A 16,407-nucleotide genomic window follows, 5' to 3' on the forward strand; every position below is an offset into this window, starting at 1 on the left:
CCCTGCTTTGGAGTTGGCAGGTGTGACACAAACTAAAACACTACCCACCAATTTTTGGCCATTGCGGGGTTTTCCCCTCAAAATCCCCCCCCCCCCCCCCAAAAAAAAAAAAAAAAAAAAAAAAAAGACCTAAGGAAAGGAGAAGGGAGGGAGGGAAGATGACAGCAACGACTGGAAGCCAGAAGAACTGGCTGGTCAGGAAGAAAGGCAGTGCCGCACCTGCCATCGCCATAGGGAGAGACGCGAGCCAGCCCTGCTCCAAAAGGAACGATGGCTAAAAGCAACTTAAAAAATGACAAACACCAAGCCAGGGCAGTACAAAAACTATGTTTTATTTTATATTCTCTGCTAAAGCATTCCTCTTCACAACGGACTTGGATTGGAAAAAATAAAAATCAAAAAAATAAAAAGCATGCTGTCTTGGATGGTAAAACTGTGTAATTTTTAAATTTTTCCTTTGATACTACAAAGTGGTTTCAGCAAATACCGTTTTTAATATGCAGGATAGAAAATCCGCACACAGGCAGTCGAAAATAGGCAAAACAAATAAATGCCCTTTGGGAATCTGTAGAGGTATTTTCAGTATTCAGAAGCAAGGCTTAATAGCTTAATGAAGTAACATCTGTAAGAGGTAAAATCAAAGCAGCCGTGTTGTACCAGGGCTGCCTGAGCCGGAAGAGTCCAGATCCCAGCTTTGCCGCAATAACAAGCAAGTTACCACTTAATCTGAGTTCAGGCCTCTCGTCAATAAAACAGCATATTGCAGCATCCCTCGCATAGAATTTTAACTGAAAATAATGTGACAGCACTAGAGCGCTAGGAGACTCTGGCACAAAGATGCTTTAAATGTGAAATGATATTGAGTTTTAAAGGAAAAAAAAAAAAAAAAAACCTTACCCCAATGCTTTGTGCCATTCTCTCACAGCGGACCTCAGGCCCCCCATATGCACCACAACCTAAATCATAAATCAACTCCATTCCAAGAGTACTGGAAACTGTTCATCAAAAATAACGAGCAGCTAAGGTTTCTAACGCTAAGTTTCAGATACTCTTTGACACAAGCCAGTTAGCGAATCAGAAAATTATTTCGCCATCGAATATTCACTGAGTCACACAGGACTCTGGGGCACTGGAGGCAAGACAGATTCTATGCTCTGAGAGATTTCAAACATTCGCCAAACATTCGCATGCGCGGAAGGCATAAGAGCTGGGCCGACCAGACAAGGTGGGAATCCTGGAATGCCCCGAGAGGGACCTGCTAACCCAGCCTGGCACTGTCACGAGGGACTGGCTTCTGGGCTAGACCCCAGATGAGCAGCAGAAACACTGGGGGCAGAAAAGGCCTTTCGGAAGGAAGGCAGCACTACAACAGCGGGGTGTAGGAGCCAGCCCAGGGGAGGGCGAGAGGTACAAGGTGCCTCTGTTACAACAAAGGCCTAGGGGACAGGTAGAGGAGGAACAGGAAACGAGACAGGAAAAGGGGCCTACAGCCCAACTGGAAGGGAGGTGACCCCAGGTGAAGGAGCTAACTGCGCCACTGCAGTCAAGAACCAGGAAGGAACCGGCATTGAGAAGTCAGGAGAGGATGGAAGCCAGACGCCTGCGATCTGGTCTAATGGTCAGCTGGTTACCAAGGGCTCGCTGTAAAGACAGTGGCCACCGCTACTGTCACCAAACCCCGCCACACCTTCAATATTTCTGGCCAGACACAATCTCCATCTCTGCCTCAGACTCCCTCATGCCAATCCTCCTTCCGACAGCCGTAAGACTGCTCTAACAAGCAAACCTTATCCCATCCTTCTCTGGCGTGAAAACTTTAGATGGGAACCTCCAGGACAAAAGCCAAACAACTTGGCCTCTATCACTGAGACCCTCTTGGGCCTAGCTTTCTAGTCATACCTCTACTCCACCTTCCAGAAGGTCTTAGCTTCAGCTCTGCCCCCTGCATTGAGCACTCCCCCCACCCAGAGCACTTGTCTCACCGGTCCAGCAAACTCTGGCCCTTTAGTTCCTCGACCGTACAGGTCCCTAGTGCACACAGGGCCTGAAGTCTCTCCTTGGGGACAAGGAGCAGGGCAGGAATTCCTGGCAAATTTCTACTTACCATTCAGGTCTCTACTTACGTGCTACGTCTTCCCATCTTTCACCCATCAGACTGGCACAAATACCCAGTGTTGGTAAGGTTGTTAAGAGAACGGCAATCTCATTCTCTTGGTGGGAATATAAACTAGTACAATCTTTTCGGAGGGCAATTTGGCAACAGCTCTCAAAAAGCAGAATGAGCTATATGGCCCTTTGCCACTTTGTTGGGCTGATCGGTGGCAGTGTGTATAGTATGACTCCCTTCCTATTCTGGGGAACCCCACCCCCTTAGGAGCGAGTGACCAAACTTCACCAATTAGAAGCATCCCTGCCCGCCCTCTGGGGGGGGCCCCCCCCCCCAGCCAATAAGGAACTCTCCGGCAGTGGTGAAAGGGATGTCAGGAAGAATCCGTTCCAGAAGAGTCAGGGAGGCTGAGCCAGGCCCCAGCAGCACCTGTGGCCCCAGCACGGTCTGGAGCACTCTGTGCTCGCCTGCGGCAGCCTATGCCACAGAAGGATTTCTGACACTGCTCGCGGCCCCACATCCAGCTCCTGCCCTCCCAGCTATTCCATGAGCCACCTACTATCCTTTCCAACATATTTCTCTTTTCCTTAAATGATCCAGTAATTCTGTCGCTTGCCACAGAGGACCAGGAACAATACATACACATACCCTCATCCTGAAATTCCACTGCTAGGAATTGATCTGAAGTACAGAAATATGCATCAATAGAATAGGTTAAGTACTGATACAGCCATATAATGCATTTCTATGCAGTTGTCATTGTGATACAGATCTACATGATAAAGAACTTTTGTGCTGATAAAGAACCTCTCCAAAACAAGTTAACAGTAAGGGAACAGTGTGTTTGGTATGACTTCATTTGTGTATCTTTAATAGTGACAGACTGATACAGATACATGAAGCGGTTTCATAAAACATTATCTGGAAAAAAAACACCAAAAAAACCTTAAACGTGGTTACTTTGGAGGAGGAATACGAAACACACTTATTTTTCATGTAATATTCCCACTTGAATGTTTTGTCATGTTCGTAAATTACTATCATTAGAAAATGTTTTAATGTCACTTGCTCAGTAAGGACCTCCCAAACAGCCATTATCCACATATTCCTGCCTGTTACTTTCTCATATTACTGTTCTTTTCCTCCAGGGCACTTAGCACAGCGCATTCTTTCAGATGAATGTGTACTTACTTTTTAAATTCCTGTCTCCCACATGAGGCTCGAAGCTCTGAGGGCAGGTGCTGTGCTGACCACTGTATTCCCGCACCTAGCACAGTGCCCAGCACACCGTGAGTGCTAAGTAAGTATCTGATAGATGAATGAAGGTAACTTATGCTTCTTTTAAGATTCTGTTCATGTGAAGCAAAGCTTTTCCTGAGATCCTCCCATTTCCATGTGATCCCTTCTCCCTCGGGCCTCCACTGGCCTTGCTACCTACTGCCCTTGTCAGTTCATACATCTGGTTCCCTCACTACACTGCGACTATATCGAGGGCAAAGATCCACGCGTTCATCTCTATCTGTGGAGCCAGCCACAGTGCCTAGACAGAGAAGGCAAGAAATAGTTGGCACATAAATGAACAGATGAACAAACTGCAGCTCAAAGTAATCATTTACTCGTGTATTCATCAGATGTTACAAATGTCTGCTCCTTAACCTGGTCTTTCACGGTAGCAAAAGCAGACTATAGAGCAAAGATCTCTCAACAGAAGTAGGCCACGTTGAGTTCAGGCTGAGGAGCATCACCCTGGAGACACGCTAGACTTGGAAGAGCAAGTTCACTGTCGACCGGGAGGGAGAGTACATGCGGCACAACCGCCTGACTGCTCACTTTCAACAACTTTTCCTGAATTCGGGATTGGGCTCAGAAGACAAGTTACTACAGTTCAAAAGCAAAAGAAACCAATTTTCCCAGCTTAAAACTGAACCTGCTTTGTAACAACGTTAAATTTCCTGACTGTGATGATTTTATCAAGGTAACGTAGGAGAACAAGGCAAAGGATTCAGAGATGGATAATGGTGTCCGCTACTTACTCTCAAATGACTCCACACAAAAAGTTAACGGTAATAAGGTCTGAGAAAGCGAGAACAAGTGTCCTAAAGTGTTAACTGACACATGAGTAAAGAGTACATATGACTGTCCATTGTACATTACTGTTACTTTTCTCCAAGTGTGAAATTCTTTTACAGTTAAAAAAAAGAAGAAAAGCAACTACTTAAGAGAAAGAGCTAATTCATCTTTACCACCATTTAAGGGCATCAATCAAACAGGGAGAAATAAAAACAGTACTTTGATGGAGATAACAAATATATTTGAATAAAGCAGTTCCGAACAATTCTAAAATTACTGTAAGTATCTTCATTTTATTTTTTTTTTTTTTAATTTTTTTTTTCAACATTTATTTATTTTGGGGACAGAGAAAGACAGAGCATGAATGGGGGAGGGGCAGAGAGAGAGGGAGACACAGAATCGGAAACAGGCTCCAGGCTCTGAGCCATCAGCCCAGAGCCCGACGCGGGGCCCGAACTCAGGGACCGCGAGATCGTGACCTGGCTGAAGTCGGACGCTTAACCGACTGCGCCACCCAGGCGCCCCTGTAAGTATCTTCATTTTAAAATAATTACAAAGACTCGCCCGGATGGTATCTGGGGGTAAATCATTCTCCCCAGCAAACAGGGAACATCTGTTGTCTAAAAACCTTCTAAGAGGCTAGAGAGCACGATGGAATAGCAAGGTCTCAAACTGGCAATTTCCAAACTATTCAAGGCAGTTCTCCTAGCTCTTCAGAGCCAAGATACCAAGACAAAAAACATAAGAGGTAAACAACAGCTGGAAAAATACCAGCTACACATGACCTGTTCAAATTTCTGCACCTACACAATTTGACTCAGAAATTTAACATAAAAGTCGTAATTTGAAAATCCCAATTTTATCACTCCTTTGTGTGTAAGTGTGTGCACGCACGTGTGTGTGATCATTAAAAGCAAAAACTAGGGGCGCCTGGGTGGCGCAGTCGGTTAAGCGTCTGACTTCAGCCAGGTCACGATCTCGCGGTCCGTGAGTTCGAGCCCCGCGTCAGGCTCTGGGCTGATGGCTCAGAGCCTGGAGCCTGTTTCCGATTCTGTGTCTCCCTCTCTCTCTGACCCTCCCCCGTTCATGTTCTGTCTCTCTCTGTCCCAAAAATAAATAAACGTTGAAAAAAAAAAATTTAAAAAAAAAAAGAAAAAATTACTCTTGGGCGCCTGGGTGGCTCAGTCGGTTAAGCGTCTGACTTCAGCTCAGGTCATGATCTCACAGTTTGTGGGTTCAAGCCCCGTGTCGGTCTCTGTGCTGACAGCTCAGAGCCTGGAGCCTGCTTCGGAGTCTGTGTCTCCCTCTCTCTCTGCTCCTCCCCCACTAGTGCTCTGTGTCTCTCAAAAATGAATAAACGTTAAAAAAAAAAAAAATACTCTTGACTAGCCTTTAGAGCTAAATACAAATGTAGAAAGCTAGTCTGAAAAGAGTAACCACTATTATAGACCAGGCATTTGACCAGATGCTTTATATACATTACTTCTAATCCTTACAACCTGGTGTATATGGCAGATATTATTGATACCATTTCACAGGTGAGGAAATCAAGGTTCAGAGAGGAATTAAATGTCTCTGATCTCTCAGAAATTAAGAGAGGCCCCAGTCACCCTCGCTTAAAAAAAAAAGTCAATGCATGTACTAGACGTGTTCCCACCACGAGGCTTCCACTCTAACTTCTCTCCGCTGAAACCTGACCCTGAGGCCTACTTTGTTCGATTTAATACTATATTCTGACTTCCACTCCCACACTCCAAAGCCCCCTTACCCTGCATTAATTTTTTTTACCTTTTGTTTTGAGATGATGGTAAATTCACATGCGGATATAAGAAATAATACACTGGGTTTCTATACGGCCTCGACCCAGTTTCCCCCAAAGGTAGTATCTTGTGTAACTGTAGTACAGAATCACCTGCATAACTTTCTCCCAGTATTTATCACTTTCTAAAATATTAATATATTCATAACAGTTGTTGTTACTGTCTGTCTACCCCCACTAAAATACAAACTCCTTGCAAGCAAGAATCTTTAACTTGTGTTCACTGCTATATCCCAAGCACCTAGAACAGGGCCTAACCCATAGGAGGAACTCAATAAATGTTGCAGAATGAATCAAAGCACTATATTGCCCTGGCTCCTCTAATGGGAAATAGCCCAGCTCTTTAAGAGACCACCTTGGCAAATAAGAGGATTCTGAAACATCACGGAAATGTTACACTCACCCATCGTGACATAAGGCAACTTATCAGTTGATCCATGAGGATAGATGCTGTAGAGGTGAGGTCCAGTAACATCTACTCCCCCCAAAACTAGGGCTGCACCAATGTAACCTTGATACCTGGTGATCAGAGTATGTATAAGAAAAAAAAAAATGAGTCTACAATGCATCACTGTAACTTACCCAAAAGCTGTATGAGAAGTCAGACAACAAAAGGCTTTCTTACACTGCTACTGTTTCATTAAGTGGTTACTGTTTGATGGGAACAAAATGTGGACTGAAGGAACAGGAGTTGGAACACCACTATCAGCCCATATAGACTCAATTGTGTGAGGCCCTCCAACGTGCCTATTTCCTTAGACACAGAACTCCCTTTAAAAGAGGATCATTCTCACTTTAAAAGAAGAGAAAACGAACCCAAAGACCTTAAGTGCCAGCCCAATCTCTCAGAGCCAAGCTTGACTTACTCCAAAATTTATCGGCACCCTTCCCATCACACCTCGCAGTGATTAGCAGATAAGCTACTTTCAAAGTGAACTCTGAGGAGCAGCTAAACTCAAGCTGTTCAAATTCTCAACCTCACCTCACCGCAGCCTCACAGGAAGATGGCTCATGTCAAAACACCTTCTCTTTTGAATAAACCCACAAATACAATATATATTGTATTTAGTATTGTATATAGTATATATACAATATATACAATATATATACTATATACAATTGTATATAGTAATACAATATAAGCTCATATTGGGTAAGAGAAAAATATTTCATCATACATGGAAGTGAACGGCGGAATAACTCCACAATACCCTATAAAACCCACTGCCGCTGCCCACAGGATGAAGCTACGCCTGCCTCTTCAGGAACATGGCGGGGGATACCTTTCCCACCCCACCCTACCTCCGTGTAATTGTGCACTTATCTCCTCCTCTGTGTCCTTTATCTGGTTGGTTTTCTACCTCTACAGATTGCTTTCCCTGTATTTGTTCCATTTTTTACCATTAGAATTGCTATGCTAGATAAATGTGCTAGATTTAAAGCCCTCCACTATGTGCCTTTAGCTCTTTGGGAAGAAAAATGAGCACATGCTGAATTTGCCTAATGATATAATTGTTAAAACTGATACAAATAAACACAAGAACCAATCAAAGCCCTAACTATAGACTGTCTGAGACATAACTACTCATCACGAAGTGCTCTAGGTAACCAGAATAGGCAAGTCCAATATTTCCCCCATGCCTGACTACCAAACTGTTCTTTCAGAAAGAATCTTCCAGGAGTGCCTGGTACAGCGTGTGACTCCTGATCTTGATCACTAGGTATAGAAATTAAAGAAATAAAATCTTAAAAAAAAAAAAAAAAAAGAATCTTCCAGTTAGAAGTGAAAAATTAAAGAGTAGGAAAGGATTTTAAAACAGAGGCCCAGGCAGAGGAAAAGAAACAAGTCCTAAGCCACATGAGGTAATAGCAGGGTCAAGACTAGCTCTCTGGGCTCTGGGATAAGGAAGGGGAATTACCAGACCCACCACCCCCAGCAAGGTCCAGTGCCTGACCCACTACCCCAACTGCCTACCAGACACAGTGTTTACATAAAGTCAACAAGAATCAGTTAGTTCCCTTCCAAGCTAAATATAACCTCTGTCTGATGTCTTTAAAAGAATCTAAAATACTTTGGCAAGTTATTGTAATCCTCAAAAACTGACCCAGAAACGCTACTTCCAGGAACCAAATTCTAAGGATATACTAAGACAGATACACAGAAATAAATGCACAAGGATGTTTACTGCAACAGTTTATGATGCCAAAAAAGCGGAAACAGAACTAGCTAAACAAACTGATATATATAGCTATGCAACAGAGCACTACACGATCCAGATCTGTGTGACGTTTTCTCATACACTATTTTTGTTAATTTCAAGTTTTTATTTAAATTCTAGTTAACATATACAGTAAAACTGGTTTCAGGGTGTGCAATTTAGTGATTCATCGCTTACATATAACACCGAGTGCCCATCACAAGTGCCCTCCTTAATACTCATCACCCATCTAGCCCATCCCCCACCTATCTCCTTTCACCAACCTTCAGTTTGTTCTCTATAGTTAAAAGTCTCTTGGGGCGCCTGGGTGGCTCAGTTGGTTAAGCGACCAACTTAGGCTCAGGTTATGATCTCATAGTCTGTGAGTTTGAGCCCCGCATCGGGCTCTGTGCTGACAGATCAGAGCCTGGAACCTGATTTGGATTCTGTGTCTCCATCTCTCTGTCCCTCCCCACTCCCCAAAACAAACAAACATAAAAAAAAAAAAAAAAAAAAGTCTCCTAAGGTTTGCTTCCAACTCTCTTATCTTCCTTCCCTTATGTTCACCTGTTTTGTTTCTTAAATTCCACGAGTGAAATTATATGGTATCCGCCTTTCTCTAACCGACTTATTTCACTTAGCATAATACATTCTAGCTCCATCCACGTGGTTGCAAGATTTCAATGGCAAGGTTTCATTCTTTTTGATGGCTGAGTAATATTCCATTGAACATATATACCACATCTTCTTTATCCATTCATCAGTCAATGGACATTTGGGCTCTTTCCATAGTTTGGCTATTTCTCCTACACTACTGATGGTAGTGCAACTTAGTACAACCTTTCCAAAGGGTGGTTTTGGCAGTATGTATCAAAATGTTCAACATGCATACCTTTGACTCAATAATCCACTTCTAGGAATTTACTTTAGAATACAGCCTGAGAAATCAATCACACAAGTAAGTACCTAAAGGTTCTATGTTTCAAAGGTTCATGGACTACCTTAAAACGAGCAATATTGTTAAAATTCAAAAACTGGTTAAATTATGGCACATCTAGAGAATGGAATACTGCGATACCACCAAAAGTTAATACTGATGGGTCATAGACCCCTTTGAAAAACGGATTCATATTGTGGAACCCTGGCCCCATAACAATGTACACACAGGTTCTACTGTTTTGGGAGGGTTACAGGTCTCCAGAACACCTCTGTGGGCTCAAGGTAAAAACCGTTCTACTACTGGGAACAGCAATCACGATATACTATTATGAGAACAGGTCAGTTACAAAACCACACACAGGAGTCCATTTTGGTAATAAGTGAGCACATAAGCAACAGTATAAAACGTCTGGAAGAAATAATTCTCAAAGGTTTACAATATCTGTGTCTAAGTAACAAAACATCACGTAACATTTACTTCCTTCTTTTCACATTTCCACTGTAGGAATTTTTTATAATCATCGCATGTTACTTTTACAAAAATTGTTTCAAAGGTGATACTCATTTTGAAATGCTCCAAATGGAAACTATGCAACATGAACTGGCAGATGGGAAGATTAGGTTGTATTCTAGGATAGAATATACAACTATGATCCCATTTTTATGGAACAAAATATGTATTAGTAAATGGAAAAAAAGCTTGAAAGGCATACAGTGACCTGCTAGCACCAATTGCTTATGGGTAGTAGGAACTCAGATAATTTTTGTATTTTTAGTTTATCTCTTATCTTCTGTCTTAAGTTTTACTGTGAACACACACTAGTAATAAGGAAGGAAGCAAAGAAGGAACAAATGAATGGGTGAACAAACAACTTAAAAGAGTGGGAGTACACACACCCAACCAAAACATGATTCTCCCTGAATTGTAAAATCTTTATTTTTTCCTTTGGGCTTTTCAGTATTTTCCAACCTTTTTACAATGTATATTTATTCTTTCCTAAGAAAAAAAAGCACCACTAATATAATAAATAAAAGAGTCTCTATATATTCAAAGAGTTTCTAGAATACAGAACCACAAAGACTTCTATTAGATTCAACTAGGAGGCTCATGCTCAGAAAGAACAGCAATATATCCAGCCATCATACAAGTAAAATAAAAAAACTGCTTAAATGAGGGAAAAGATGTCCACTTCTATTTATCAAACCCCCTTTCTTCACCAACTCACCTACACAGAAATGGGTCACTCTGGGAAAAACAGAACAGTAATAGCACCTTGACTACATCTTGTTCTCTTTCTCAGCCTCTGAATTTTATGGGGATCTAACGGTGCATCAGGCCCTGTACTAGGCATTATTGTAAGCCTTGCTTCTTTATTCATTTCCTCCTCAAGTCAGAGTCAGAAACTATTATCCTCGTTTTACTGAGGAAGAAAATGAGGTTAAGAAAGCTCAGATGAACAGCCCAAGGTCACACAACTCTAAGTGCTTTAGATGAGACCTGAACCAAAACCTCTAAAGTCAAATCCCCTTATACCACTTTATTTTTTGTAACTCATTTTATGTAACTCAACAAAAATGTTAGAAGATATAATGAACCACAAGCATCCTGGTTAAATTTTTAAATGTTCCTCTCAAAACTTTGGTAAAATTTAATTTGTGCAAAGTAACTAAAATTTTGCAAATTTTGCAAAGTAACTAAAAACATTAAAACATTGAAAAAAGTGAATTTAGAATTCCTAAAACACTCTAAAGAGATTAACAGAAACATCTGCTAGGTTTAGCGAGATGACTGGAAAGAATCTTGAACATTTGCTATTAACTGCAATTTTACAAGTTTAAAAATTGTTTTAAATGTAATGCACCACACAAACCACCAGAGGGAGCTTTAAATTTAAACTCAAAATCACAAAGGTCTTCAGAACTCTTGATAACAGATGTGCTTTAACAAGTTCTCACCACTGTCCTGGGAAAATTTATTTGATAAGCGGTAATTCTCCAGGATTACAACGATGACCATGGACATAAACAAAAGGAAATCACTGACATAAGGGCTCAGTACAGCCAGAGCACGGATTAGGTAGATACGACTAGACTTCCTACCCATAAACTTCTAAGTCCTGGTCTTCCCACCTGTAAAATGGGAACTATGCCACAGCCCTTGCTACACAGCTATGCTGTGCCTCACAGCCACGTGCTGAGAGCGCAGGGCCATGCTAGACTCACAGACAAAGACCCACAAGTTCACAGGAAGGCAAGGGCCAGGCAAGCAGGAAGTGAAACCAGGCAAGGACCAACAGACCACAGCACTTCTCCCACTTCTAAAGGCAACATCTGCCACTCAGTTCCAGAAGATTACTGCCACCTATCATCCCACCCTCTTTCTCAATTTTTTCAAAAGAAGCCAGAAAAAATAAAAATTTTTTAAAAAAGCCAGAAATCCAGATTTTTAATTCCAATCTCCCCAATTTAGATTTATTGACCACTATAATTTTTTTTTTATTTTTTTTTTCAACATTTATTTATTTTTGGGACAGAGAGAGACAGAGCATGAACGGGGGAGAGGCAGAGAGAGAGGGAGACACAGAATCGGAAACAGGCTCCAGGCTCTGAGCCATCAGCCCAGAGCCTGACGGGGGGCTCAAACTCACGGACCGCGAGATCGTGACCTGGCTGAAGTCGGACGCTTAACCGACTGCGCCACCCAGGCGCCCCTTGACCACTATAATTTTAAAGACACTGTGACCCAAATATAATTTCTCTACAAGCAGAACATGGCCTGTGTGCTGGCAGCTTACAATCTTTGCTTTCTATTCCTGCTTCCCTTTAATCTTGCAGGCCTCGATACAGCTGCTGCTGCTAGGAACAGAGATAAAGAAAATGTTTTTTGTAAGCTGCTTAATGAATGAGGAGGACCAGAATAATAAAGGCCTCTGATCAACTTCAAAAAGAAAAAAAAAAAGAGAGAGAGAGAAAGAGAAAGAGAGAATCTATTAAAGGTAATGCAGGTCTCCAAAAGAGAAGCTGGTATTCTAACCCATGACTAAATGCTCAGGCTGTTTCCAAGCTCTGCTCTAATACACGGTCTCTCTTCTCTTTACAAGGAGCAAATGAGAAGCAAATGAGAAAAGAGACTTAGGATTTGAAAACCAGGAGACCTACACAAACGTAAAGTGATGATGTGATTAAGGAAAAAAAGGAGACAAAACTGAGAGGAGCTGTGGGTGGGAGTCAGCATGGCATGAAGGTCAGATCAGGCAAGTGACTATACTTCTGTAAGCCTCAGTTTCACTTAAATATTGATGTTAACAGTCCCTATCTCAGAGTTCCAAGGATAAAAGGAGATCGTGCATAAAGCACGAAGCACAGGACCCAGCAAAAAGAGACAGGTAAATGTGGGTTAATATTAATATTATTATACCCACTCACAGCCAACTACAAATACAATTTTTTATTTCACTGCTACTTTGTCCCTACAAGAGAGAGAAAAAAACCAACTGTCTGTGTCTGTGTTCACAAGATGAACTCAAAGGTAACTTTCTTTCTATAAACAAAAGAGAACTGTTTGTAATCCAGTAATACCCTATGCCTCAGGAAATGACTTGGTTGGTCATATGTGTTACCTTCATGGGGGAAAAAAACAGACCCCATAAATTCAAATACATAATCAAAAGCCTTCTGAAATTAAAATGGTTAACAACTGATTTCTAGAATAAAATGTGTATACCTGAATGCTTTTTCTGTAGTTTCTAGGTTCCCAGATGCCAAAAACCTAAGACATAAGAAAAAGATGCTATAGAAACCCCTATCCTGGAATCTTACCTGAAAAGCATCTGCTTCAGCATCCGATTGGCCGTCACAACCCTGGGAAGGCGGCCAGTGGAGAGAGAGTGGAGCTCCAAATTGGAAGAAATGAGCTGGGTTGTCATGTCTGTGTCTGCAGCTGTCCCAGCACCACAACAACTAAAAAATACAATTAGAAACTTAGATGAAATTCAATTACCAAAGGGCTCAATTAGAAGTGGAGCTTCTTGGATAACTTCCATCAAGTTTAGGCACACAGAGAGATGTTTTTGCACATATTCTGCACTGTTAACTACTCTAATCTTACATAAACGTGAAACTGAGAACACTCATCTTGTTATATGCAAATATATTTTCTGTGCCTCAACAGAACATTGCAAATCATTAGCTTCTGTGCTCTTACCAGACTGAGCATTTTACTACTCCTAAAAACATATCTGAGTTGTACCAAAGAGCAAGACATATTAAAAACCTTAAAATTTAACATTCACCAAGCATTTACCACCAGGTACCAGCCATTCCAAAGTGCTGAGAATAAAGAAAATATGAAACAGTCCTAGTACTTGATTGCAAAGTTGAGTGCAGGAAACAAAAGTAGGCAAAATTTATAATACCTTATATAATACGATATATTAGCATTAGCACAAAATGCTACGGGAAACTGGAGGAGAGAGCAATTAATTCTGATCTTTGAGAAGAGGTTTCATATGAGCTGGATTTGAAAGGATCATATAAGAAACACTGCAAAAACAAGAGGAAAGGGCAATTCTAAGCAGAGGGACTGGCAAAAGCAAAGGTGAAAGAGCTTAGAGATGAAGCGAACAGGGACGGTCTGGCTGTAACTGGAACACAAGACAATGGCAGCGAAATATGCTGAAAAGGTAAATTTTTGTGACATTGTGCAAGATCTTAAATATCATGCTACAGAGTTTCAATTTTATTCTGAAAGCAGTGTGGAAATGTGAAAAGTCTCTTGAAATGTTTTTAAAGAAGAAAAGGACATAATCAGATCTGTGTTTTACAAACTTCAATATGGCAAAAGAACAGATAATAAAGAGACCAAAGGCAAAGAGGCCATTTAAATGACAAATGCAGGGGCACCCGAGTGGCTCAGCCAGCTAAGCAGCTGACTTCGGCTCAGGTCATGATCTCATGGTTTGTGAGTTCAAGTCCTACAACAAGCTCTGCACTGACCCTGCACAGCCTGCTTGGGATTCTCTCTCTCTGCCCCTACCCTGAGCTCTCTCTCAAGGTAAAAAACGATTTGGGGGTTTTAATCTGCTATAAACAAACAAACAAACAAACAGATAAATGACAAATGCAATAGTCCAGCTGAGAAACAAGCATATGAACTAAGGCTTTAGCAGACGGAACAGCTGAAACAGAACTGGGACCAACCGAATTAAAGACTAAAGCAAAGAGAGAATGTGAGGATAACCAGCTCAGGTGACAGGCAGATGAAAATACCATTTAAGGGAGATAAAAAGAAAATACAAGATAAACAACAGGTTTTAGTAAGGAACACAGTAAATTCCATGTTGGCTCTGGCAAGTTTGAAAATATAAGAGCTATTCAAACTAACTGATACTTACTAAATGTTAGGAGATATGAAGTGTATTTTTGAACAGTTCTTGTCAGCAACAACCATCCCTTCAGTTGCCCTTGTATCTGCTCCAAGAACTATGCCATCCTATTTTTAAAAACATATATTTTAAAACAAGTTCACATATACAAACCCCCACCTCTCTACTCTAGGGAAAACAATGTTAGCCATCCCCTGCTTCCCCCAAACCCTTGAGGGGTTGGTGAGATGGAGCCCCAAGTCCGGCTCTGCACTGACAGCATGGAGCCTGCTTGGGATTCTCTCCTTCTCTCTCTGCCCCTCCCTTGCTCACGCATGTGCGTAAGCTCGCTCTCTCTCTCTCAAAATAAATAAAGTTCAAAAAATAAAATAAAATAAAATATGCCACCCTTTACCTTTAACCACGATAACCATTCTCTCTTTCGACCTTTCAACAATTTAAGGCAGGAGTTACTCTGTTCATTTGATGGGCAGGAAAGCGTGGCTGTGAGAAGTGACTTGCCCAAAGTTGGAAGCAGCATCAAAGTTAAATGGCTACATACACCTGTCTGACCAGAAATCTTGTATTCTCCCATTATATCACCCTGCTTCCCAAAACAGTACGTTAAGACAGAAAAGTATTGGTCTCCTGTCAAAAATTCTGCAAAGTGAGAAAAGAATATAAACTGTTGATAAACCCACAAAACCTCCCGACAAATCCCAAAGGCCCTTTTCCTGACGTTCTTTGAGATATGCACCCTTCTTGACAGAGCCCAGAGAAGCGAAAGGAGGCCAAGTGGCCTGCATCCCGTAATCAGCTGTCACTGCTGCTGCTGCCGGCCTATCCCTGCTCACCTTATAGACCACCCCCGCGATGGTCGTGCCAGTCTTCCGGGCCGTTGGAAGCTTGTACCCTTTCTTCGCAAAATCAGCTTCCAAGACGGCATTTCTGAAAGCAAAGCAGAGAATAAAGCGTCGAAGGGCAGGACCACCTTGCGCCGCACTGGCACGAAGAATGTCTAATAGGGAACTCAGGAAGAGAAAAGCTACTATTCGCTTTCCATCCCTCTGTTCACCGAATCCCCTCAAGATCAGGACTAGTGTCGCGTTATTCGGCATGCAAAGCGTCAGAGAGGGGCCGCATCTCGCCCAAGGAGGCAGAGATGGAGACTGGCCGGCTGCGCTGGGCAAGCGGAAAGGCAGACTCGGCTTTGAGAGAAACCCACTCTCAGGCTCTCATTCCCCTGAGTCACACGGGCCGCGGGGCGCAGGCCGCAGGCCCCGCCGTTCACCCTTCATTTGGACTTCCCAGATCAGACCGCGGCCCAGCTCCGACCCCGGCACCGCACTCCCACTCCCGCCCTGAACCTGGCCCCGGGCATGGCCACACCTGCGACAGTTATCAAAAGAGAAACCTCCGACCGGGGACTCATAGACCGACACAGCCGCCATCTTCCCGAGAAAGTATTTCCGGAACACGGGCGGGAACTAGCAAAAAAGAGCAGGGCACTTCCGGCGCCTGCGGCGACCTGGCCTGAAGGGGCGGAGCAAACTCCGCGCCTGGGCGAGTGATCTTAGAGTTCTGGACTCCTAGAGGAGCCCGGACGTGTTTGGAGTATTTCGCCCCAAGTGGCGCGGAGGAGTAACTAACGCTGGGGGCCGGGAAAGGACTTGTCCAAGTTGGTGGCACGGGAGACCAGACTCCTGCTGACCACACAAGAGCTGTGTCTACTGTTGATCAGACTCCATGGGGGCTTAGGACACAGACACACGCAAGTTCCAGGCACAGTGCCACGTCCTCCTTACACTGAGCGAGTCCTCTCAGTTCTGAATCTCTTTCCTCTGCTGCCAAATGGAAATAACAGCTATCTCAAGAGACTGCTGTGAAAATGAACAAGAAGCACATGAGAAG

At 42.7% G+C, this 16,407-nt stretch overlaps 1 protein-coding gene across 2 annotated transcripts in view; it reads right to left on the reverse strand.

The window, feature by feature from the left end:
* The window catches only part of PSMB7 (proteasome 20S subunit beta 7), a 59,655-nt gene extending 43,652 nt beyond the window's left edge, over positions 1–16,003 (reverse strand). For both annotated transcript variants that reach the window (XM_040482286.1, XM_040482285.1), the window contains exons 1-5: positions 15,886–16,003; positions 15,351–15,444; positions 14,527–14,624; positions 12,953–13,093; positions 6,400–6,515 (exon numbers count right to left, since the gene is read on the reverse strand). In XM_040482286.1, the coding sequence (XP_040338220.1) occupies positions 6,400–6,515; positions 12,953–13,093; positions 14,527–14,624; positions 15,351–15,444; positions 15,886–15,947 (511 nt within the window). In that variant the 5' untranslated portion in view covers positions 15,948–16,003. The remainder of the gene's footprint in view (positions 1–6,399; positions 6,516–12,952; positions 13,094–14,526; positions 14,625–15,350; positions 15,445–15,885) is intronic.
* Between the last annotated feature and the right edge of the window lie 404 nt (positions 16,004–16,407).

Source organism: Herpailurus yagouaroundi, unplaced genomic scaffold (assembly GCF_014898765.1).
Source record: "Herpailurus yagouaroundi ecotype Mexico unplaced genomic scaffold, PumYag 160, whole genome shotgun sequence".
NCBI lineage: Eukaryota > Metazoa > Chordata > Mammalia > Carnivora > Felidae > Herpailurus > Herpailurus yagouaroundi.